Genomic DNA, 25,638 nt, shown 5'->3' with positions numbered 1-25,638 from the left:
TCTATATTAAACAGTTGTTTGTTGGCAGGTATATTAACACAGCTAGTAATTAGTGCTGTCGAAAGGCTTAAATAATTGCCTGGTGAAGCAAAACTTTGCGAACAGTTTTCATACTCTGTAATTTAATGTTCTTACCAGTAGAACTATTTTAAAAATCATCTAATATTCTTTATTTCAAACAGGGAGCAAGAGTCTAATGAAGAATGTACATTAATGATATAATGGAAGCTTGGTCAATCAATATCTTCAATATCAGTTAACCCAATGCCTCTTTGTCTTTATAAGGTAAGACTAACTGAATTTCCCTGAAGAATTCATCAACTATTTTACAGTTTAGTCTTTTGAATCTTTAATGGAAACTTTTTGAAACCACCTAATTTTTTAAGACCTAATTTTTAAATCCCCAGCTATAAATTACTAGCTGATCCAATTCCCTCACTCTTTACATATGGAAACTAAGACTTAGAAAGCCTGAGTGATTTTCTCAATATCACATCATCAGTTACCATTAGCACTGAGACCAGAACTTCAGCCTCCTGGTTGCCAGATGAACATTTGTTGGCTAGATAAAAGCAGCTGCATAATTTCTGTAGCAACTCTTACCTTCATTGATGTATATCTATTAGCAGATCTTAAATACTAAATTCAGTCTCACTTGACAAATTTTGAAAATATCAGATCTATGTACCAGGTCTCCCATGGATTACCTACCCTAAGTTTCTAGAATTAATTTTGTTCTTTTTTACCAGGGAAACACCAGTGTCTGTATTCTCTTTCATTTACAGCCACAGGGAGGAGTTTGTGTCCAAGGTTCGAGCTGTGTACAAGCACAAGGCAACTTCAGGATAATGTGTAGTGTGATAATGATGATGCAGTGATTTCAACTTCCCACCATGAGTCATATCATCCAGTTATTCCTCTATATCAAGGAAGAAGAAAGCCTTGGAAGAGAAGCATTACTCACCCTGCCAGGCCAGTATTAAAAACCACTTCACCAGCAACAGAGGATGGATGGCCAAAGGAGTAACCTTTCATCTTAGTTCCATCTTCCAGGACAATGTGTGCTGTCTGTGCCTACAGAAACAGATGTGTGAATCTTAGCAGAATACAAAATATAAAGCACAACTAGCTGAAAAAAAAATCCAAAATTACAATATGCAAATGTATTAAATAAATGCACAGTATATTTGATGAAACCATACTCTAGATTTGAAGTTGATATCCTGTTATTGACCACTTTTCTTCAAATGTATGGCTCTTCTCACTGGCAGGTGTTTTGATTTGCTTGAAAGAGGAACTGAAGCATATCAATACTCTGTCTATCCTCAGTCCACTTGTAGAATTATTGACAACCCAGAAATACTTCAATTTAGCTGAAATGCTATGTGTCTGTCTTTTCCCTATTAGTATTCCTTCGCTTTGCTCAAGTATAACTTAAGGGAAATAACACTGAATTGTACCATACAGCTCAGCAGGATTCTGGGGCTTAGAACTAAAAGGGATCTTCAAGGTTATCTATCAAACTGTATTCCACAGACCTCTTGTGTTTGATGAACTTATCTCAAGTGCTGCCCCTTCCCTGAGCTTTAGGATCATAAAGAAACTAAAACTTTGTTGTTCTATGAATACTGATGCAAAAGCAAGCACTTATGGAACATCTGAAAATACATTACATTTTGCTTTTTAGTAGAATTAATTATATCCAGGATGCTTCCCTGGTAGCTCAGTAGTAAAGAATCTGCCTGCCAATGCAGGAGATGCAAGTTCGAAGATGGCAACCCACTCCCCTATTCTTGCCTGGAGAATCCCATGGAGAGAGGAGCCTGGTGGGCTGCAGTCCATGGAGTCTCAAAAGAGTTCAGACACCAGTTAGCCACAGGAGCTAATCTGGGCCTCTCACTGTGGTGGCGTCTCTTGTTGTAAAGTGCAGTCTCTAGGGCACGTAGGCTTTGGAGTTACAGCACACAGGCTCAGAAGTTGCAGCTCCCAGGCTCTAAATAGTTGTGGCCCATGGGCTTCGTTGCTCCACAGCATGTGGGATCTTCCCAGACCAGAGATTGAAGGCATGTCTCCTGCATTACCACTGAGTCACCAAGGAAGCCCCCAGCATTTTGATGTTATTAAAAGTAAACCATAAAGAAAAATATCTCAGCAATAATTGAGGAAATATGAAACTAAATTGATATTTTATTGTATTCAGTATAATTTTTAAGACATAATAGAATTATTATATTTTTAAGAATTTTCATTTTTTAAGATATATACTGAAATACTTAAGGATAGACTAATATCATATCTGAGATTTCTTCAAATAATCAGAAGTTGGGGGTGGGGGAATGAATAGAGATGTGAATGAAACAAATTTGGCCATGAGTTGAAATCATGTAAGTAAAGACAATCACGATGCTATTCTCTCTTCAAGGGTGAAATGCAGCCATCAGAGATAGAAATATACTAATTCTCTCCTTTCCTTTCCTCACATTTTTAGCTCTGGATCCCATGGTGTCAAATCTTTTTCTATCCTACCACTCACCTCCAGTCTTACCACACACACACACATATCCCAACCTTGGTATACAATAGGAACACAATACATGATTTCTAGACCTCTGTTTCTACGTTCTTCTAGTTTAACAAAGTGCATGATGGTAAAACCTCATCATTTTTCTGTTGTACAGTCCTCTTTAGAAATACAGTGCCTCCTTTAGTTGCAAAGTACACAAGTTCCTTTCAGAAAGTTGGACAAAGTGCTATCTGGCACATTTTATAGGTGTTTGTGTCAGTGTGTATATGAGACTCCAAGAGCAGAGTTAACCAAAAGTATGTTATCCTTCACCTAACTTATCAAATAATCTTTGAGACAAAGTTTTCTTATATTTACAAACTTGGAACCAGTGTTCAAGATCTCAAGCTTGATACTTTATCTTTAAATAGTCATAATTTACCTTCTCAGCCACTAAACTAAGAAGTTTTTGGAATTAGCACAGAGGAAAGCACAATAAGTAATTAATGTATGTAATTAATTAATGTAATTAATGCATGATAACAAGACTTCCCTGACAGACACTGGCTTAACACACAGTTAGCCAGTCTGAATTCTGTTTCTGTCTGGGAAATCATCTTTGCATGTCACTTCTCATAATATGATTTTCTTATTTTACATTTTAACTTGTCAGCCATTCTTTATTTGTAATTCAGGACAGAGGCTGATGATTTTAGGAAGTAAAAGTGATCATGTTCAGTACATTTCCAAAGATTATAAGTTAATCAAATGTATAAGGTGGTGCTTCTCAGTAGGGGTAAATTTATTGGGAAAATGTCCTAGGTATCTCTGATGTATTTCAGCAGATATAAACCTTCATTTCAAGTCATGGAAATACACTGTCAAAAAATAATTTCTACTGAAAGTATTATTTTCTGTTCTTGAGGAAGTCATGTGTAGCCAAATGCTTTCATAAAATGGAGGTAAGTCAGGAAACATTTACCTCCTGATATTTTTTAAAATAATATTTAACTTTCTTAGAACCTAAAATAACTGTACTTAGTTGGCAAAACTTGGCATGTGAACTGAAAATTTCAGTTGTCTTATATATGCCAATTTATCCACTGTACTCAGTTGTACCTGCCTAAAATAACACCTCTGTTTATATTTTTCCCTTTGCTTTTCTCTATTTTCTTCTCTGCCAACAAAGGTCCATCTAGTCAAAGCTATGGTTTCTCTAGTAGTCATGTATGGATATGAGAGTTGGACTATAAAGAAAGCTGAGCGCCGAAGAATTGATGCTTTCAAACTGTGGTGTTGGAGAAGACTCTTGAGAGTCCCTTGGACTACAAGGAGATCTAACCAGTCCATCCTAAAGGATATCAGTCCTGAATATTCATTGGAAGGACTGATGCTGAAGCTGAAACTCCAATACTCTGGCCACCTGATGCGAAAAACTGACTCATTGGAAAAGACCCTGTTGCTGGGAAAGATTGAAGGCAGGAGGTGAAGGGGATGACAGAGGATGAGATGGTTGGTTGGCATCATCGACTCTATGGACATGAGTTTGAGTAAGCTCCGTGAGTTGGTGATGGACAGGGAAGCCTGGCATGCTGCAGTCCATGGGGTCACAGAGTCGGACATGACTGAGAGACTGATCTGAACTGATCCTCTTCTCATATAAGAATTTCAGATTCCCTGATCTACCTGACACCATCTAATTATTTTAAAAGAAGGTAAAAATTAGCATAAGCAATCTGACTCTTGTTAGCCTATTCCTACAATTCTATTTGGTATTTCTCTTCTTCTCTCCATGGGACTATTTTCTACTTTACATTCTGTCTTTTAAAGATATATTTGAGGAGACATTTACTGTTGTCTGAAATAGTCCCTGAGATTGTGTTCAATATGTCTTTTTGCCCCTTTAATTATATTTTTTGTTCTTTTTTGCAGCTTTTATTGATCTTCCAGTCTCTTTTCCACTGCACATTATATTGTAACAAGTCTTCTGTTTACTGCCTGTACTATCCTTTATATTCCACTTAACTACATTGGCCTCTGATGAGTTTCAAATGATAGGTGCCAACTGACTTATCTATGAATCACTGGAGATACTCTGAACAAAGAGCTATTATTTGGAATCCCCTCTTCTAGCTAACAGGTCCCCAAATGCTATTTCATTCCAATGAGTCTGAAAGAAATCACTGTTACCATCAAAGGATATTTTAGTTGCCTCAGTCCTAGTAGAAAGAGGTGCATAGTCTAGGATTTAGACTATAACCTTAAGTGATCATATAAATGCCTACTACCAGAGCACTTTTGTAGTTTGAATGCTAAAACTGCACAGTAAACCTTAGTGAAGAGAAGTCTACACACTCATAGAATGTCAGGAAAAGTAACCAAAAACTATATAAATATGAATTCTATAAAATAAATGGCCTCTATCATGACATGGTCTCTAACTGTTTAATAAAAAATGTGAATGTCAATAAAACAGTTTAGATTTTCAGGTCATATTATTTAGCTCCTACCATGTGCCAAGTACCATGCTGGGCTCGGAAGATACATGGATAAATGTCCTCAGTCCCCCTCCCACTGAATCTAGTAAAAAGGCCAGATATGTGCTAGGATGGTAAAATAGAGGAAACCTCAAAAAGGATACCTCTGAAACACCTGGAAATACAAAGATAAAAATATATCCGTTCCATTCAGAGATTTCTCTTTAATAAAATAATTCCCCCTTTCCTTCCCATTCATGATTTCAGTTATTGTTGTTCAGTTTCTAAGTAATGTCTGACTCTTAGCAACACCATGGACTGCAGCACACCAGGCTTCCCTGCCCTTCGTTATTTCCCAGAGTTTGTTCAAACTCATGTCTATTCTGTCAATGATACCATTCAACCATTATCCTCCATTGCCCCCTTGTCTTCCTTCCTTCAATCTTTCCCAGCATCAGGGTCTTTTTCCAATGTGTCGACTCTTCACATCAAGCAGCCAAAGTGTTGAAGCTTCAGCTTCAGCATCAGTCCTTCCAATGAATATACAGGGTTGATTTTCTTTAGGATTGATTGGTTTAATTTTCTTGCAGGCCAATGATTTCAGTAATAAAAGTTAAAATTTTAAGAAGAAAACATCAAATTTTGAATCTAAATTTTAACGATTCCTTCAAGTCTTTACTCGAAGTCATTCGTCTTCTTGGCAAGACCTATTTAAAATTGCAATATGCCTAAATGTCCACTGATAGAAGAATGGACAAAGTAGATGTAGTACATATATGTAATGGAATATTGCTCAGTCATGAAAAGGAATAAAATAATGCCATCTACAGTGACATGCATGGACCTAGAGATTGTCATACTGAGTGAAGTAAGTCAGATAAAGATGAATATCATATGATATCACTTGTATATGGAATCTTAAAAAAGAAGTGGTACAAATAAATCTATGTACAAAACAGAAATAGAGTTGCAGATGCAGAAAACAAATTCGTGTTTACAGAAGAGTGTCAAGGGGGGAGGAATAAACTGAGAGATTGGGATTAACACATATACACTACTAAATATAAAATAGATAACTAGTAAGAACTTACGGTATACCACAGGGAACTCTTCTAAATGCTCTGTAATGACCTGTATGGGAATAGAATCTAAAAAAGAGTGGAAATAAATAGCAATATGCCCCTCAGCACTCTATTTCCTTAGTTTACTCTTTCTTCACAATACTCATTGCCTTCTAACTTATCATCCAGTGTCTTATTTAAAATATCTGTCTTATCCCACTAGAAAGTGAACCTCATGTGGGCAGAGGATTTGGTTAGTTTTGTTCACTGATGTGCCTGCTTCAGGACCAACATCAGTGCCTGGTACAGAGCAGACAGTCATTTAAATTTTATTGGATGAATAAAGCATCACTAAGTGATTATCTAAAGAAAATACTACCTTAAAAATACTGAAAAGCATGATTATACATTCAGTTTTAGTTTGTTCTAGGTATAAATTTTGAAATAACAAATATCTGTTTTGAGTTGCCTTTTCACAACAGTGGCTTAAGTGCAGTCAACTTGGAGGTGCTATGGTGGGAAAGAGATGCGACTGACATTGAGGGAGAAAGGTTAGAAGATGGTTATCCCAGGATATGCATACTGAGAATGCTGCATGTGAGTGTTCAAATACACCTTATGCTGAGTTAAAACAAATATTATGGTAATTTAAAACAAAAGGATCATTTACATCAATTTACTAGGGATTTCACATGAAAGAAGCTGAAGTGCTGGAGTTATATGACAAATTATTTCAGTCCCTTTCTCACTTTGAAGACATAGAAAAAATGAGAATGCTATCTTACCCAGTGTATCCTAAAATATAGGAGTATGGAAAGAAAATCCTGTATTCTACCTAGGTTTAGAATAGCTTATACAAATGAATTTTGCAGAAACATCTTTCCCACATTATTTTCACATATTTTTGCCATAGCAAATTCAAGTGAAAGGTCTAAGCCAAATTCAAAGAGATCAAAAGTTATTTGGAACATTGAAATCTCTTAACTTTTTAATCATCAAAATTGGTTGAATTAGCAGGGACTAAGACTGACTCAGTTCAATTTGAAATTTGAGTCTGCTGCTTCTCTCTAGGCTGATCTCTACAGGGCAATAAAGCAGACAATAAATTCTAAAGTGAGTTTAATCTGACTCCTTCTTAGTAGAATTGAGGATTTTGATCAGTTTGCTTTCACTAGACACAAAGAACAACTTTTCTCTTTCCAAAATATGAATATGTATATAAACATTATTGTCAGATGACTACTTTGGGTTTGTTTTTTTTTTTTCCTTTCACTTTACTTTTTTCGCTGATTCAGAATAAACAGCCTCAATGCTTTTAATATGTCCTGCAGCTCTTCTTTTCACATTTTCTCCTCTGAGTCTCTTAGTAAAATTCCAATAACTTTTCTCAATAAAACCTTCTTGTAAATTAAATTCCACTTATGACAGAATCTACTTAGTGGCTTAATTTTAATGGGTACTCATTTTCATTATAGTCTAATTCTTCATCACTATTTAAGTGCATATGAAATCATAAGAATATTCTTCAACTCTCAAGATCATAGTCAATTAGAAAAAATTAACTTTTAATTCATTATCTGATTTTAGATTTAAGTGCTTCAGAGTCAAAGAACTAGTTAGATGTCGTTGATGTTATCTTTTATTCATATTGACTTAACCAATTTGACATAAAATACTGAAATATAACAAAGTTTCAGGTTCTACTGGTACTAATTTTTGACTTAGAAGTTAAGAGATATTTAAACTGTTTTAGTTAATCAAATGTAAATCAATCCTTGACTCAAAGTTGTTTATCAACCCAAATATTCATAGTCCATTAAAGATAATAATAAGAATTTTATGACAAGGGGCAACAGAAACATTAAGCTTCTATCTAGAAATCTTTCAATAGCTTGGCAAATGCTCAGATCATAGATTTTGAAAGATAAAATAATTATACATATATATGTATAATCTATTACTATTCCCTAAATAACTATTACCTAAATCTGCTTACATACTCTTAATCTAAATTGTAAACCAGCTTAAAAAGACATTTCCACATAAGAGTAGAATATAATTTTTCATCCAACTACAGAGGAATTATTTTAAGTATAAAGAGGACATACTTCTGAAGAAAAGCAGTGAGAAGAGCAGATGCATGAATAAAAATAAATAAAATTCATAGACTAAATCACTTCCTGTTCCATGTCCCTATTATTCCCACCCTAAGCAGCCCTATCCATTAGGAACTGTTTGAAATTGTGCTCTGGTGTAAGGAAAGAAGGGGTATAAATGGGGTTGGGCTGGAGAGAACAGTTTTGATCATCTCTTTCACCTTTCATTATCTGGCTTTCTCCTTCCCTTCCACACCCTGCCTGTTAAAATATGGATTTTACTCATTTGGGGGTTTTGTTTGTATGTTTTTTTGCTTAGTTTGGGTTTTGATTTGATCAGTTGTTCCATACTAAAAGCCAACTCTGCAGATCTCTTGGAGACTTGTTGGAAACTTCTCTAAGAAGCAAATCTTGAAGACCAATGGGCATAATGACTCCTGAATGCCCAGGTACTCACCCTCATTCCTGCCACATATCCTCTCTTCCTTCCACATACCCAAATTCTACCTCCTGCTAGAAACTAAAGCTAATCATCTTTGAACATTAACTAAACAGGCATTGAAGGACTTGTCACTTTTAAAGTAAAGGTTAAGTAAAAACAGGGCTTCCCAGGTATCTCAGTAGTTAAAGAATCTGCCTGCAAAGCAGGATAAGCAGGAGATTCAGGTTCAATCCCTGAGCCAGGAAGATCCCCTGGAGGAGGACATGGCAACCCACTCCAGTATTTTTGCCTGAAGAATTCCATGGACAGAGGAACCTGGTGGGCTACAGTCTATAAAGTTGCAGAGAGTCGGATACGACTGTAGCGACTGAGCACACACACAAGCTAAGTAAAATTTGGCACTTAAATTTTACTGCCCTATATCCAAGTATATGACTAATTTCTCCAATAAGATTATGGTCAACACCAGACAACATCAAGCAGAGAGACCCTGCCTTTTCAAGTGTCAAACACAGTACCTCTGACATATATATAACACAGCATCTGGCACACAGTAGGTGATCGGGGAGGCCATTTTGCACCTCTATGAATTCATACCATGGCCAGTGATGTTAAGTTTTCAGGGACTTTGGAATCATTTAACCCCAGGTCCACAAGGGAGAGTAACAGGTGTGATTGGTGACTTTGGAAAATGGAATTGAGCAAGACTGGTTCAAATCTTCTCAATAATTTTTTCAAAGAAACCTATTTACAGTTGCACATCAATGTGGGAAATTTGCAACTGTGAGCAAATACATTTGTTTCAGGGAATGGGGGCTCTAAGAAGTCCATCTGGTTACAGATCTAGGCCTGGTTTTCCAAATAGCTTTAATAGTAATCAAGCTGATATTCAGATCTCTGTGTCTTGGACACTCTGTTTTGTTTCTCAACTGCTCCTAAATTTAGAGGTTAAGGAGGAGGTGTGATTAATTATCACTGCTAGATTCCTATTTATTGTAAATACCTAACAAACAGAGTCCCTTGAACTGCAAGGAGGTCCAACCAGTCCATCCTAAAGGAGACCAGTCTTGGGTGTTCATTGGAAGGACTGATGCTAAAGCTGAAACTCTAATACTTTGGCCACCTCATGCGAAGAGTTGACTCATTGGAAAAAACTCTGATGCTGGGAGGGATTGGGGGCAGGAGGAGAAGGGGATGACAGAGGATGAGATGGCTGGATGGCATCACCGACTCAATGGACATGAATTTGAGTGAACTCCGGGAGTTGGTGATGGACAGGGAGGCCTGGCGTGCTGCGATTCATGGGGTCGCAAAGAGTCAGACACCACTGAGCAACTAAACTGAACTGACCTAGCAAATCCTGACTGGTTGAATGAATGTATGAATGAATGGTTATCAGGTAGCAAAGATGCTACATAATTCTTCTGTTTCTCTGAGACATAACTGGCTTGCAAATTGCATTTTTGCTATGCTCCAGTTGTATTTTATACCGGAGAAGGTGATGGCACCCCACTCCAGTACTCTTGCCTGGAAAATCCCACGGACGGGGGAGCCTGGTAGGTTGCGGTCCATGGGGTCGCGAAGAGTTGGACATGACTGAGCGACTTCCCTTTCAGTTTTCACTTTCATGCATTGGAGAAGGAAATGGCAACCCACTCCAGTGTTCTTGCCTGGAGAATCCCAGGGATGGGGGAGCCTGGTGGGCTGCCGTCTATGGGGTCACACAGAGTCGGACACGACTGAAGCGACTTAGCAGCAGTTGTATTTTAACTATTCCTCTTAGGCTTTACTCACAAATGTGAGAAGCAATGAGCAATTTTTAGCTGTATTTAATTCTATGTGATTTACTTCCTGAGAAACTAGTTAAGGGAATACAGATCACCTGCTTCAACAGTATTTTTTCTTCCATAGTTTACCAATAGAGATGTAAGTGGGTACAGCAATTCCTTTTGATAAAACCATTACATCATGATTAAACTTTATTCACACTAAAATTACTTCAGTCAGAAAATCTACTAATTATTTAGTAGACTGCAGATAAATTATTAAATAGCTAACTCAGTGAAAGAGGAAAGGTTACAACATGAAACAATAAAAGTATACACTCTCTTAATTTACATGTATCACCCCTATTATTTCTTTTCATACTTAAAATATTAAACATTCATTTTTTTCATTTTATATTTGGTATAAATTTACTTATAACCACATTTTAAAATTAAATTTAATTGTTTTATTTTTGGTTGAACTCATTTCTAAAATATAGTTTTCTAATTCAATATTTTTCTAGTAGTGGTTAGTCTTACAAATCTTTCAAACCCAAAGACATTAAGTGTAGCAGTAAGATATTAGAGTTACAATTTCTCTCCCTTTGTCATCTTTTTCCTAATATTTCTTGGGAATAAAGCTCAAATCACATCTGGAATATAAAGTTACTTAAATAATCATTGTTCTAATTAAAAATAATTCCACTAGTGGTGAAAATGCAAAATAGTACAGCCACTATGGACGATAGTACATAGTTTCCTCAAAAAGATTAAAACTGGAAATATTTGATCCAGTGATCCTACTTCTGGATATTTATCCAAAGAAATCAGGACCTCAAAAAGATATCAGCACTCCAATGTTCATCACAATAGCCAAGATATGGAAACAACCTAAATGTCTATCTAAGATGAATGGGTAAAGAAAATGTCACATACACGAACTATGATATATTACTCAGCCTTTAAAAAGGAAGGAAATTCCACCATATATGACAATAGAAATGACTCTTGAGGATATTATGTTAAGTGAAATAAGCCAGCCACAGAAGGACAAATACTGCATGGTTTCATTTATCTGATAAAATGAGAATAAAAAAGCAATTCAATCATAAGCTTTAGTTAAATTTACTTATAAGAATTTTAATTCAAAACTGCCGTGGATAAGCCACAACATAACCAGATCAACCCAGAGTTACCTATCTATAAGTCTGTAAGTCATTAGAGTGAAATGTCAATTCATTAATTACACCCTATAATCTGAAGCGAATAAGCAGATTTTGAGAACTCTTTACACTGATTCCAGGCCCTTGAATTCTCAAGCTCTCAAGACTGTTAGGACCACAGGTAATATAAGCGTGGAGATGCTTCTCTCAGTCCTCCTCCAGGAAAGACCTGCTACTCTGCTGCAAGGAGTGAGGTCAGTGGATGGTCACCAGGGTCTACCTTCCTGCAGGATCTACCTCAGTTGCAGAGGGCTGCCTTGACTTTCCTGAACTGAAAGGCACTCAGTCATGTCCGACTCTTTGTGACCCCATGGACTATGCCAAAGGGTGTTCAAGCTACCACAAAGTTGCACTCATTTCACATGCTAGCAAGGTAATGCTGAAAACCCTTCAAGGTAGGCTTCAACAGTATGTGAAGCAAGAAATGTCAGATGTACAAGCTGGATTTAGAAAAGGTAGAAGAACCAGAGATCAAATTGCCAACGTCCACGGGATTATCAAGAAAGCAAGGGAATTCAAGAAAAACATCTACTTCTGCTTCATTGACTACACTAAAGCCTTTGACTGTGTGGATCACAACAAACTGTGGAAAATTCTGAAAGAGATGGGAATACCAGACCACCTAACCTGCCTCTTGAGAAACATATATGCAGGTCAGGAAACAACAGTTAGAACTGGACATGGAACAGCAGACTGGTTCCAAATAGGAAAAGGAGTGCGTCAAGGCTGTATATTGTCACCCTGCTTATTTAACTTTTATGCAGAGTACATCATGAGAAACACTGGGCTGGAGGACACACAAGCTGGAATCAAGACTGTGGGGAGAATTATCAATAACCTCAGATATGCAGATAACGCCACCCTAATGGCAGAAATCAAAGAGGAACTAAACAACTTCTTGATGAAGGTGAAAGAGGAAAGTGAAAAAGTTGGCTTAAAACTCAACATTCACCATACACAAAAATAAACTCAAAATGGATTAAAGATCTAAATGTAAGAACAGAAACTATAAAACTCCTAGAGGAGAACATAGGCAAAACACTGTCCAACATAAATCACAGCAGGTTCCTCTATGACCCACCTCCCAGAATACTGGAAATAAAAGCAAAAATAAATAAATGGGATCTAATTAAAATTAAAAGCTTCTTCACAACAAAGGAAACTATAAGCAAGGTGAAAAGACAGCCTTCAGAATGGGAGAAAATAATAGCAAATGAAGCAACTGACAAACAACTAACCTCAAAAATATACAAGCAACTTATGCAGCTCAATTCCAGAAAAATAAATGACCCAATCAAAAAATGGGCCAAAGAACTAAAAGACATTTCTTCAAAGAAGACATAAAGATGGCTAACAAACACATGAAAAGATGCTCAACATCACTCATTATCAGAGAAATGCAAATCAAAACCACAGTGAGGTACCATTTCACCCCAGTCAGAATGGCTGCGATCCAAAAGTCTACAAGCAATAAATGCTGGATAGGGTGTGGGGAAAAGGGAACCCTCTTACACTATTGGTGGGAATGCAAACTAGTACAGCCACTATGGAGAACAGTGTGGAGATTCCTTAAAAAACTACAAATAGAACTGCCTTATGACCCAGCAATCCCACTGCTGGGCATACACACCAAGGAACCAGAATTGAAAGATACACGTGTACCCCAATGTTCATCACAGCACTGTCTATAATAGCCAGGACATGGAAGCAACCTAGATGTCCATCAGCAGACGAATGGATAAGAAAGCTGTGGTACATATACACAATGGGATATTACTCAGCCATTAAAAAGAATACATCTGAATCAGTTCTAATGAGGTGGATGAAATTGGAGACTATTATACAGAGTGAAGTAAGCCAGAAAGAAAAACACCAATACAGTATACTAACACATATATATGGAATTTAGAAAGATGGTAATGATAACCCTGTATGCAAGACAGCAAAAGAGACACAGATGTATAGAACAGTCTTTTGGACTCTGTGGGAGAGGGAGAGGGTGGGATGATTTTGGAGAATGGCATTGAAACATGTATAATATTATATAAGAAATGAAGCGCCAGTCTAAGTTTGATGCAGGATACAGGATGCTTGGGGCTGTTGCACTGGGATGACCCAGAGGGATGGTACAGGTAGGGAAGTGAGAGGGGGGTTCCGGATGGGGAACACATGTACACCCATGGCAGATTCATGTTGAGGTATGGCAAAACCAATACAATATTGTAAAGTAATTAGCCTCCAATAAAAAAAAATAAAAAAGAAAAAGAGATAGATAAAAATATTTTAAAAACTCAACATTCAAAAATCTAAAATCATGGCATCCAGTCCCATCACTTCATGACAAATAGATGGGAAACAATGACAGACTTTATATTCTTGGGCTCCAAAATCAATGCAGATGGTGACTGCAGCCATGAAATTAAAAGACCCTTGCTCCTTGGAAGAAAACTTTTGACAAATCTACACAGCGTATTAAAAAGCAGTGACATCACTTTGTTGAAAAAGGTCCGTATAGTCAAAGGTATGGTTTTTCCAGTAGTCATGTACGGATGTAAGAGTTGGACCATAAAAAAGGCTGAGCACTGAAGAACTGATGCTTTCAAACTTGGTGCTGGAGAAGACTCTTGAGAATCCCTTGGACAGCAAGGAGATCAAACAAGTCAATCCTGGTTTGACTGGAAAGGAAAGGAAATCAACTCTGAATATTCATTGGAAGGACTGATGTTGAAGTTGAAGCTTCAATACTTTGGCCACCTGATGTAAAGAAGATCTGAAAAAGACCCCGACACTGGGAAAGATTGAAGGCAGGAAGAGAAGGGGATGACAGAAGATGAAGATGGTTGGATGCCATCTCCAACTCAATGGACATGAGTTTGAGCAAACTGGGAGAAGGTGAAGAACAGGACTGTGTGCTGCAGCCGATGGGGTCTCAAAGAGTCGGACATGATTGAGCGACTGAACAACATGTAGTTGCTCCATTTTTAATCTTTTATTTCATAATTTTATCTTTCTCTACACTAAAATGGATTACATAACTATATGAGCCCTATTCTTATATTATTTTAGAAATAGGCATTTTTAACAAACTGGGCAATCTTTGTATATTGTGCTTTCTGCTGCTAAGTCGCTTCAGTCGTGTCCGACTCTGTGCAACCCCATAGATGGCAGCCCACCAGGCTCCCCCATCCCTGGGATTCTCCAGGCAAGAACACTGGAGTGGGTTGCCATTTCCTTCTCCAATGCATGAAAGGAAAAGTGAAAGTGAAGTCTCTCAGTCGTGTCCGACTCTTAGCGACCCCATGGACTGCAGCCTGCCAGGCTTCTCTGTCCATGGGATTTCCCAGGCAAGAGTACTGGAGTGGGGTGCCATTGCCTTCTCCGTATTGTGCTTTCTAGTACTTATAAAATCTGAGGATTCTAAATTTTAATTGATTTTTTCTTAAAACGCATATTTGTAAGGGAGATTGCATGTGAATAGAAATTCCAATAAATTCTCTACTGGTTGGCTTATCTGCAATGGATGTTACTATTATGTGACATTTCAAGAATGTGATACTGGAACCTCCCTGAGTGGTTAAAACTCTGCACTCCCCCTGCAGGGGAAGCAGTTTCAATCCCTGGTCTTGGGTGAGATCCTGCATGATGCATGGTGTGCCCAAAAAATTTTTCTAAAGAATGTAACACTGCAGGTAGATGTGACATTTTCTCTAAATGTCTCACTCTTTAGGATTTTTCATTTTCCCTTAAAATTAAGTTTTATTGCAAACCAGTGTTTAAAGGCCTATTTCATTTCCTGATGATTGAATAGCTTTAGTATCAGTGTTAGTCATTCAGTTGTGTCTGACTCACTGGGACTCCATGGACTATAGTCACCAGGCTCCTCTGTCCATGGAATTCTCCAGGCAAGAATACTGGACTAGATAGCCATTCCCCTCTCCAGGGGATCTTCTCAACCCAGGGGTTGAACCCAGGTCTTCTGCATTGCAGGCAGATTCTTTACCATCTGAGCCACCAGGGAAGCCCTGATTAGCTTTATGGGACCACAAATAAATGAGCAGAATTTTATACTCTAATACTATCTGTCTGAGATCAAGTTTAAAAAGTTAGATGTCCCAAAGCAATTTCCAGGACAAGAACAATGCAAAAATAATTAATGGAAGACACAGCTAATATTTCCTTCAAAAAGCTTTGAAAATACATCCCTAGTACCTAGGCTCAACTGACTTAGAGAGTTTTGTCTTAAGACGGAACAGTCAAATTCATACAGAATTTATAATACGACCCGTAAAAGTCTGTAAAAGTTTTGAAACAGCCAAGCATGCATTACTACTATTAGGTTTTCCTTTGCCTAATAACAGGGTGTTGTGTTTTTAAAAATTATCCACTTGCTCATTAATCATTTCATATCCCAGCATCATACAGGACTAACTTTGAGAATACCAATTATTTACCGTGAGCTAGCTTTCTTTGAGTCCTTTCATTCACATAAGTCAAGATAAGACTTATTTTGGTTCTAAGAAGGACCCAAAACTTGCTTATATGAACATGTACCACATTAGACTTTTGTGCATGTAGTTTACAGGACTACAAGAGAAAGAAATAAACTGAAAATTGAAAAGCAGCATGTTTCACTACAAACACATGACAATATTTGGGTTGAAATGGAAGAAATATGTCAACAAAGTAGCACTACCCTAAAATGCCATATTTATAGAATTACAAACAGCCATATAAAGCAGGAATCCTCACTGATATTTTGACTTAACCTGTTCTTGAAATGGAACCAAAAAAAGGAAAATGGGGTAGGAAAGGAAAAGAAAAACCTGATATATTTTGTATTGAAATACAGTATTGAATACATAAATGGACTCAAGTAAGAAATAAAATTTAACAGGGAAAGCTAAATCATTCTGAAGCCATGTTAAACAACAAATATGGCTTCAGATATTCATAGAAACACACTAACAAAATGCCAAATTCAAAAGATCCATGTAATGTTTGAGGCCCAGTGAAAACTCTAGCCAGATTTGCGACATATATATTCAATTTATATGCAGAAACAGACATCCACATATCCTTATATTAACTACAGCACATACACATCTATGAAATGGGAATAACAGCAGTTTCTTCCCCTGGGAGTGAGAATTCATCAACAAAATGTTCTGGATGTAAAGTCTCAAGCCAATTTAGCAATAAGTTTCATAAAAGATTTGAATATAAAGCATTATAGCTATTAAATACAATAATCCCCTTAAGCTAGTAGTAAAAATGAAAATTATTTACTCTGGGAATTTAATTGTATTGCCATTAAAAGATTTGTCTATGTAAATTATTTGCATATCAAAAAAGATAGAAGCCCCATCTGTTTATTTCTATTTTCACCAAAGCCTAAAGCTATATAAAACATTTGATTTCTGGCTCACCTGAGGTTTCTTAGTTATTAGTTGCCATTAGTGCTCATCCTCTTAAGAAATAAAATAGATCTGAACCAAGCTTTGGAAGGTAAGAAGCATAAGCCAGAATGTATTTTAGTTTACTACTGCATAGATAATAAGGTAAAAAATTAAAATCTTCAAGTGTCCTTTATTAGTAAGTGAAATCTTATTTTTTTTTATTTTGGAGTTAATACTTTCAAAATATGGATTCTTAAAATTCAGATTTAAAGCAAAATTTGCTACATCTAGAATATTTAATGAGATTTCTCTGCAGTTACAGTGCCTAATACTTCAGTATTTCAAAGTATTGTAACAGCAGTAATCAATTAAGCCTTACAACATCTTAGGTTAATACCCTTACAACATCCTAAGTTAATATTAAGTCATCTTCCTTTGGTTAAACATAAACCAATGTTGGGGGGGAAATTACAAGGTTAAGTTACTTGAATATTTCTATGTTCTGGACATTTATAAACAAATGAGTCAGATTCATAAGTAATTTTTATTCTAGTTATGTTTCTTATTATAAATAAAATATAGCATTCAGAAAAATTCTACCACAAAAACATATAAAGTGAAGGTTTACTAACAAGCACTTAATGGGCATTTGCTATGTGGTAAATCATTCTGAATCTGGGAGGGATCTGCTATATTGTTAGCTGTTTATTTTATGATTATAAATTATTATGGGTCTTATATTTAGTTCTACATCATAAATATATTCAGTAAAATTCTTAGTAACACAGCAACTTTATTAATTCATTTGTAAGAGCCTCACATTAGCCAACAACCTCCCTATGATATTTAGATCAATATAAGGCTGCAGTCCGTGGGGTCGCTAAGAGTCAGACACGACTGAGCGACTTCACTTTCACTTTTCACTTTCATGCACTGGAGCAGGAAATGGCAACCCACTCTAGTGTTCTTGCCTGGAGAATCCCAGGGACGGGGGAGCCTGGTGGGCTGCCGTCTATGGGGTCGCACAGAGTCGGACATGACTGAAGCGACTTAGCAGCATGACATTTATTGGGGCTTCCCTGGTGGCAAGCAGCAAAGAATCTGCCTGCAACGCAGGAGCTGCAGGAGGTGGGGGTTCAATCCCTGGGTCAGGTAGATCCCCTAGAGGAGGGCATGCTAACCCACTCCAGTATTCTTGCTTGGAGAATCCCATGGACAGAGGAGACTGGTGGGCTACAGTCCCTGGGGTCACAAAGAGTTGGACACAACTGAAGTGACTTAGCATGCACGCATGGCATTTATAAAGGTGAAAAAAAGAGAAAACTAACCAAAGAGTCTTGAAAATGTTTTCATGAGTTGAACTCATTTAGACCAGGCTTCCCTGGTGGCTCAGAGTTTGAAGCATCTGCCTGCAATGCGGGAGACCTGGGTTCACTCCCTCGGTTGGGAAGATCCCCTGGAGAAGGAAATGGCAACCCACTCCAGTATTCCTGCCTGGAGAATCCCATGGATGGAGGAGCCTGGTGGGCTCCAGTCCATGGGGGTCACAAAGAGTCGGACACGACTGAGTGACTTCACTCACTCAGACCAGATGAAGGAGGAAGGAAATCAAGAGTAAGCTAGGGATTGCTAGGGATGAGCAGTCCAACAGTAGGCCTGACCTTGACCCATGTAGATTTCCTGAACTCTCGGTCAGTGTAAAGACCCTAGGAAATACTGGTCACATCAAGGACATTTGGTCTTGCATAGCAAATTCCAAAAGCCTTGAAGTGAGTTCTGGTATGACCATTGCCCAAGAAATACTGGAAACTCTCCACTACACCCTCCAACTGGAGTGGGTTGCCATTTCCTTCTCCGGGGGATTTTCCCAACCCAGGGATCTAACCCGGGTCTCCTGCATTGCAGGCAGACACTTTATCCTCTGAGCCACCAGGGAAGCCCCTAGAAACATGAAGAAAGAAGATGTGAGGGCAGAGTAATGTTCTCTATTTCCACAGCAGTGAAATCTATACTTGTTCAAACTATCAGCAAATCTGGTAAGCATGGTCAGATAGAAACTCAAGGCACCATCAGCAGGAGAGGGCTGCACGAGGCCAAGACAAGCAGCAGTTCTTCTGGCATTTCTTTACCCAGTATTAGCTTCTGATCCAGGGCTGGGACCAGGGGAGGCAAGTGAGATGCCAAGGGCACAATATCCTTGTGCATTGCAGGCAGAAGGGTTCAATCCTTGGGTTGGAAAGATGCCCTGGAGGAGGGCATGGCAACCCACTCCAGTTTTTACCTGGAGAATTCCATGGATAGAGGAGCCTGGTGGGATACAGTCCATAGGGTCACACAGTCAGACATGACTCAAGTGATTAAGCAGTAGCATAGCTGCTAAGTCACTTCAGTTGTGTCCAACTGTGTACAATCCCAGAGATGGCAGCCCACCAGGCTCCCCCGTCCCTGGGATTCTCCCAGCAAGAACACTGGAATGGGTTGCCATTTCCTTCTCCAGTGCATGGAAGTGAAAAGTGAAAGTGAAGTCGCTCAGTCATGTCCGACTCTTCATGACCCCATGGACTGCAGCCCACCAGGTTCCTCCGTCCATGGGATTTTCCAGGCAAGAGTACTGGAGTGGGTTGCCATTGCCTTCTCTGAGTAGCATAGCAAGAAGCTCATAATATGAAGAAACTGCTGATGACAAACAGATGAGTCTATACATTAGAAAGGGAGGTTAAAAGGTAGAGTAAATAAACAAAAATGTTCAAAAGAGAGGATCCCTCTCAACTAATAAAATATTGTCCACCAAAAATATGCCAAGTTGCTAAATCATCTGAATTAATTCTTCAACATCTCATTTGGGATTGGAACCCAGTTTATTATTTTAAAAAGAGAATTATCATGTAAGAAATTCAGCCCTAAAATGTATTTATATGTAGTAAAAGCCTAATACAATCATTATTTTTAAATGTGTATGAGAAATTTATTCCCACCACCACTTCTAATATGTACAAAGAGGACTCTTATATAATAATGAATTCTATTTCCTAAGAATGTCTTTAAAACTACTGCAAGATAACTAGATGCTTCTAATTGTAGGAGTTTTTGCAGTTGCCAATTTCTAAGCAAATAACAATAGCTCCTCAAGATTAAACTAAATAGTTACTTCTATGTTAAAATCAAAATACAATATCTTAGAAAATGAAAACCTTTCAAAAGGAATGGTGATTCCAAGGGCTCATTTGTATCTGAAGTACCAGAGAGAAGGACACTTAGATTGTTAGATTCTTGGCTTAATTATAACACAGGTCACCATTTTTTTTTTTAATGAGTAGATTAATGTTAGAAATAGTACTTATTGAATCATTTTCTACGCATAAGGAACTTAACCTTTTTTTTCTTTTTTTAATCTAATAAGAATTTATCATATTATTCGTTAGTGATCTTTTCAATTTAATACCTTTGATTTCCAAATTCATTTGCAAGTAAAAATAAAATTATTTAGTCTTAGTGACTTTCTAAGACTTGCAAACTCAGAATTTTCTAAATTGTATGTTTCCTGCAGTCAGAGACTATCCACTTATTATTCTGCATGTATACTCCCAGGATACAAGTTTCATATTTTTTTGCTAAGTAAATAAATACATAGGATATTAAGATGTACACAATTCACTGTACTTTTGGAATTTAATTTACCATAGTGAAAAAAAATTATTTGCTTCATAGTCCTTGAGTCTAATTTGTTATAAGTAAACCTAGTGATAGGTTTACTATTACAGCACAGGTGAAAAAAATCATTATAAGTATTTGAGAATTTTTATCAGGTATTATGTCACTGTAATAATTTATAGTCTAGAAACACATGAAGAAACTCTGATCTAAGTCTTTATGAGGTTCTTATACTAAAATGTGTAGAATAGAATTTTGTCTAAGTAACCAGTTTTTACTTTTTGAAAATCAAGCCCTTGTTGGTTTCATCATTTGTGCATATTTTCTCTCAGTACATAGGTTGTCTTTGCATTGTATTTATGATTTCTTTTGCTGTGCAAAAGCTTATAAAATTAATTAGGTCCCATTTGTTTATTCTTGCTTTTATTTCTATTGCCTTGGAAGACTAACAAAGAAACCTTTGATTTGTACAATATATATAATGTACGATTGGTACAATTATGTCAAAGAATGTTTTGCCTGTGTTCTCTTCTAGAATTGTTATGGTACCTTGTCTTATATTTAAGTCTTTAAGCCATTTTGAGCCTATATTGGTGTGAGGATGTGTTCTAAGCTTTAATGATTTACATATGGCTGTCAAACTTTTCGAACACCACTCGTTGAAGAGACTATCATTTCCCATTGTATATTCTTGCCTCCTTGGTTAAATATTAATTGTCCATAGATGTGTGGGTTTATTTCTGGGCTCTCTGTTCTGTTCCGTTGATCCATATGTCTATCTTTGTGTCAATACCACAATGTTTTGATTACTGTAGCTTTGCAGGATTGCCTGAAATCTGAAAGGGTCCTGTTTCCTCTTTTGTTCCTTTTTCCCAGGACTGCTTTGGGAATTCTGAGTCTTTCATGGTTCCACATAAATCTTAACTTTATCTGTTCTAGTTCTGTGAAAAATCTCATGGATATTTTGATACTTATTGCATTAAATCTGCAAATTGCTTTGGGCAGTATGGCCATTTTAACAATATTAATACTTCCAATTCAAGAGCATGGGGGATATCTTTCCATTTGTTTGAGTGATGACTCAGTTTTCATTATTTATGTTTTGTAGTTGTCAGCATATATCTTTCACTTCCTTGGTGTGATTTGTTCCTAAGTTGTTGTTGTTGTTGTTGTTGTTTTGATGTGATTTTAAAAGGGATTATATACATTTCCTTTATCATATGTCATTGTTAGTGTAAAGAAATGCAATCTATTTCTGTGTATCAATCTTGTACCCTGCTACCTTGCTGAACAGTTTTTTACTAAAATATTTTATAGATTTTTAGCACTGATCATGTTTGGTGGTCACACAATTCTTGGAGTAAATCGAGAATTGTTTCCACACTAAAGATGACAAAATTTAGGTTTAGAGAGAATATGTGGCCTAAGTTTAGAACATTGATAAATGCATGAGAAAGGTTAGAATCCAGGTCTTTTGTTCCTATCCAGTGTGTGTTTACCACTGCACAGATAAAAATGACTAAACATAATAATGAGCATTAAGATTACTACCTAGAGATTTGTACATTATGATAGTTTGATACTCTTGATATACAACGCCTTTAAAAAAAGAGTACCCTGCAATTATTTCTTCTTCCTTATAAATGAAATACAACTGTGTCTATTAACAAAGAAAGTGAAAGTGAAGTCTCTCAGTCATGTCCAACTTTTTGCAACCCCATGGACTATAGCCCACCAGGCTCTTTTGTCCATGGGATTCTCCAGGCAAGAGTATTGGAGTGGGCTGCCATTTCCTTCTCCAGGGGATCTTCCCAAGCCAAGGATCGAACCCAGGTCTCCCACATTGCAGACAAATGCTTTACCATCTGAGTCACCAGGGAAGCCTGTGTCTATTAACCAGGTACACGATAAATATTAGCTACAAATACATGAGGAAGGTCCACATAGAAGTACCAGCGCATCACTGCTGCCATCTAACTCACTCTCCTTGTCAATTGCCAAGGAGATGGTGACCTCCAAAGACATTGAAAAGGCAATCAATTTGCACTGCAGTGCGTATACATCTGATCCCAGAGTCTCTTCCACAATCCATTTAACTATTTATAACTGGCTATAAAGCTATTAACCTTTTGTGATTGTCCTCATTGCCCTTCACTAACCATATGTAACTATATCCTAATGATTTTAACTGTCTTTAAAATAGGATGCTCATATAAAAAGAGTTTAAGCTTAAATATATCTTTCCAAGAGAACTGAGTTTTAAAAGTGAAAGTGTGAAGAAAAGTAGGTAGAGGACTGTTTCAAAATAAGTGAATAATAGCACAAGTTGCCTTGGACTGCTGTATAGAATTTTTATTCACTATTGTGAAGTTTAAGAACTTCTATTTTTCATGCCTGGCATTCCTCCAAAACTTTGGCCAGAAATGATTGAGTGTGAGTAATGGCTTTTACACTATGAAATGATGGCTTATTCCTCCTACAAATTTGTCATTCTTAGCTGTGAACTTTGGCAGACCCTTAAAACAGATCTGCCACCATGAGCTAAAACTACTTCCACAGTGGACCATCCACATAATTAAACCATTTTATTGTAATTGTGGTTGTATAGAGCACTTATTATGACAGTGGAGAACTGGTTTCTCATATCAGTCACATCTATGCCATTTTATGTGGTCACTGAATTTCTCTGTTTCATATGATGGAGATACACCTAACTCTCTACCTGTTTTTGTGAAAAGGAAAAGCTATTCCAAGGCACACAACATTGAAGTCTTAAAAGGCACATCTAACTTTAGGTAATTCTATTCATCACTATTTATTCTCTCTGAAGTGATATATGAGTACCCTTGAGATATTACTAACACAAATGTTCACTCTGATAGCTTATATGTTGTCACTCTATCTTTGATGATGGTTTAGAACACATCTCCTTCTGGCTCTCTAGTTCCAAATACACCAAATCCTAGAAAATAGTTGTTCCTGGGTTTCTTAATTTAAAACGGTAGTTTCTTTTTTTAATTTTTACTTTATCTTTTTAGCCATGCTACATGGCATGCAGGATCTTAATTCCCCAGTCAGGGATTAAACCCATGCCCTTTGCAGTGAAAACATGGAGTCTTAACCACTGGACCAGCAGAGAAGTCCTTAAAATGGTAATTTTTTATATTTCTCCTGAGATCATGAGCTTTCTCATTCTCTTTTTTCTTTCTCTCTCTCCCACCACCGTAACTCTTCCTTCACACCTCCTTTCTCTTTATGTCTCCCTCTTTCTTCTGTTTATTTCACTCCTCTTTCTCTCCACTCCTGTCAGTGGAGGTCACAAAAATCTATGGGCATTGCTTAACCCTGAAGATATCATTCAGGGCTAAGGTCATGCTAAACTCTTAACTTCAGCAACCTAAGCACTTGAAGCTGGGAAAGTATTTGGAGGACTTTTAGTCAACCCACTGAGCGCACAAAGTAGAAACAGAACACTCAAAATATTACAATCTATTTTTACATCAACAGGGAGAGGTTGTTTGGGACTTTCTTCCTACTTCACTTTTACAACTGTTACTACTAAGAAGCGATATATTTAAAGCTTCTTTGATTACTTAAATTTTATATTCACTAAAGATGATTTTTATTGGCAAAGTTTCCTTGTAGTAATTTCAGACTTCTCTGGTAATAAATGTCTTCATAAAAGTGTAAGAAGGAACAGAAGTTCCTACTGGAATTTCCTAACTCAATGGTGGGGTGGGGGAAGAACATCTAATGTCTTCTTCCTGGACCTGCTCCTCAGTTATGTACATTCAGAGAGACAGACTCATCAGCTGCTAATTGCCTTAATGTCTTAATCTTCAAAATAAAAGTAATAAATTTGTCCTTCTAAAAAAGAGGCTAAGAGGAAAAAGCAAAAAGCAAAGGCAGTGTCTACATGATGATCTGTAAATATCAAAATTATGTAGATATTTTCCTTCCAAAATCATTTCCTAGAATACTTTACCAGTGAGCCAACAGAGAATAAAGGCTGAGCACACTACCTACTGCCATCCGGCTCATGCACATATATACACCTCCATGAGCAATGCTGTCTAGGCACAGAGCCCCATAGCCTTTTTAGATAATTGTTTTCTAAACAAAACACTTATATTTTACATATTCACAGGACATGTGATTCTTCTTTACACTGAGTGAAAACTCTTAATTTTCAGAGCATAATTATCAGAGCAGATAATGATTATTTGCAAAATATGTAGGTTCTCTAGCAAAGCAAATTTTAATAAGTAGGCAGTTCAGAACTCTTGTTTTCTTTTGTTAGTGACACCTTTCCTTCACACTAAACTACACCCCATACAATTTTTTTTTTGAAAAAATGAATATAGGAATATTACCTTGACAGAAAGGAGTCTGATGCCAGGTCTTTCAAATTTCCATTGATGGTGTGCCGTCACATTGGTTAAGCCAAAGCTTGTCTTCAGGGTCTTCACCACTTTGCAAGCTGTCAAAATCCTTGTCATTTTGAAGACGATTTGTGACTAAAATCGAATAAAATTACATATATTTTATGAGAATTTTGTTATAAGGTTTTTTTAATTAATGTGAAGAAAGCTGGAGATGTGCAGTCGTGTTAAGGCTGACTGCACAGTGATCTTTGGATTTCCATTCATTCTGTCATTAAATGTCTTCAGCCACAGCTCCTCCTTCTCTTAAGCCCTCCTCCCAAGGTAATGTCCAGAGATGTTCCGTGGACATGTAATACAAATTGCAACACATCAAACACTACCTTCTCCTGCTGAAATAATGCTAGTGCTGTGGAAAACCAGTCATCTGTCAAAGGAATTGCTTATGCAGCTGAATAGAATGACCTAGACACAGTGGACAACCTTAGGAATATCACTTACCCTAAAGAGTAACAAATTCCTAATAATGCTAAGGGTCAAAGATTTTTGCTTGTGTTAGATGTGATGTCTAATTTGCCTTAAAAGACATCTTGAATTCCCAAAGAAACTCAAGACTAGCCATTTTCTGCTTGGAAAAGACA

At 37.1% G+C, this 25,638-nt stretch overlaps 1 protein-coding gene across 1 annotated transcript in view; it reads right to left on the bottom strand.

The window, feature by feature from the left end:
- CPS1 (carbamoyl-phosphate synthase 1) overlaps positions 1-25,220 on the bottom strand; it is a 140,392-nt gene extending 115,172 nt beyond the window's left edge. Inside the window, exons 1-2 of the mRNA XM_068967575.1 lie at positions 24,989-25,220; positions 965-1,074 (exon numbers count right to left, since the gene is read on the bottom strand). Coding sequence (XP_068823676.1) covers positions 965-1,074; positions 24,989-25,114 — 236 coding nt within the window. The 5' untranslated portion in view covers positions 25,115-25,220. The remainder of the gene's footprint in view (positions 1-964; positions 1,075-24,988) is intronic.
- Between the last annotated feature and the right edge of the window lie 418 nt (positions 25,221-25,638).

Source organism: Capricornis sumatraensis, chromosome 3 (genome assembly GCF_032405125.1).
Source record: "Capricornis sumatraensis isolate serow.1 chromosome 3, serow.2, whole genome shotgun sequence".
Classification (NCBI taxonomy): domain Eukaryota; kingdom Metazoa; phylum Chordata; class Mammalia; order Artiodactyla; family Bovidae; genus Capricornis; species Capricornis sumatraensis.
This window is presented reverse-complemented; position numbering and strand designations above follow the sequence as displayed.